Raw genomic sequence first — 1126 nt, 5'->3', positions numbered from 1 at the left:
TGCCGTCTCTCTCCGTCTCAGATGCGCCGAGTCCAGGCAGCGCCGCCGAGGGCCACAGCGGCCGCGTGATTATGCAGACGCGGCGCCATGCCTCCGGCAGACCGGTTCCTCCTCCGCTCCGTTGCCATGTGGCTGCTCCTCCYGAGCTTCCTGCTCGCGGCCTCCTGCCTCCGCTCGGCTGCTGCCTTCCCGAGGGGCTGCTACCCCTCGGAAGAGGAGGGACTCAAGACCTTCCGGTGCAGCCACGCTCGGCTGACCGAGGTCCCTAGGGACATACCCAACGACACCAACAAGCTCTACCTGGACTCCAACCGAATCCCCTTCCTGCCGCGCGACGCCTTTCGGGACCTGCCGCTCTTGCTGGAGCTGGACCTGTCCCACAACGCCATCGCCAGCGTCGAGAGCGGGGCTTTCCGGGGCCTGGCGGATCACTTGCACTCGCTGGACTTGTCTTCCAACAAGCTGGTGTCGGTCAGCAAGGATGCCTTTAGCAACCTGAAGGCCAAGGTCAACCTCTCCAACAACCCCTGGCTGTGCGACTGCCGGCTGCAGGAGCTGATCCGGACGGTGGATCTGGCAGCGGGCTCGTCGGGCGGCATCGTGTGCGACTCCTCCGCGCAGGAGGAGCACGTGGGYAAATCCTTCCTGCAAGTGATTGCGGACACGGACTTCTGCAACGTGTACAAAAAGACCACGGACATCGCGATGCTGGTCACCATGTTCGGCTGGTTCGCCATGGTGATCTCCTACCTGGTCTACTACGTGCGGCAGAACCAGGAGGATGCCCGGCGGCACCTGGAGTATCTCAAGTCCTTGCCCAGCAAGCAGCGGAGGTCGGAGGAGTCGTCCACCATCAGCACCGTGGTGTGAGGGACGGGCGGCGCGGCGGGCGCGGGGAGCCGCGGAGCCCGCGGGGCGGCTGCTCGCGGCTTCGCCGTGGCTGTAGAAGCTGTTACCAACCGTTGTCGTCGCACAGTAGTAACAGTGGGTTTGTTCCGTTCTCTGCGGGGAAACGAGGCCTGGTTGTGGGAGCGGGAGCCGGAGCGGGAGCGGGAGGTCCCGGGTCTGGCGCAGCGCGAGGCGAAGCGGCTGCAGCGGGGAGCAACGAGCAGTCGACGAGCGCAGC

At 65.7% G+C, this 1126-nt stretch overlaps 1 protein-coding gene across 1 annotated transcript; it reads left to right on the top strand.

Annotated features, from left to right (window-relative positions):
- On the top strand, positions 1-1120 carry LRRC3C (leucine rich repeat containing 3C). Its single transcript, XM_085318849.1, has one exon. The coding sequence runs from the start codon at positions 88-90 to the stop codon at positions 868-870; it is 783 nt and encodes a 260-aa protein (XP_085174975.1). The 5' UTR covers positions 1-87; the 3' UTR covers positions 871-1120.
- The last annotated feature ends 6 nt before the right edge of the window (positions 1121-1126 follow it).

Source organism: Rhea americana, unplaced genomic scaffold, assembly GCF_003343005.1.
Source record: "Rhea americana isolate MKP2758 unplaced genomic scaffold, rheAme1 scaffold_556, whole genome shotgun sequence".
NCBI classification, from domain to species: Eukaryota; Metazoa; Chordata; class Aves; order Rheiformes; family Rheidae; genus Rhea; species Rhea americana.
Note: the sequence above shows the minus strand (reverse complement) of the source record. Positions and strands in the feature narration are given on the sequence as shown.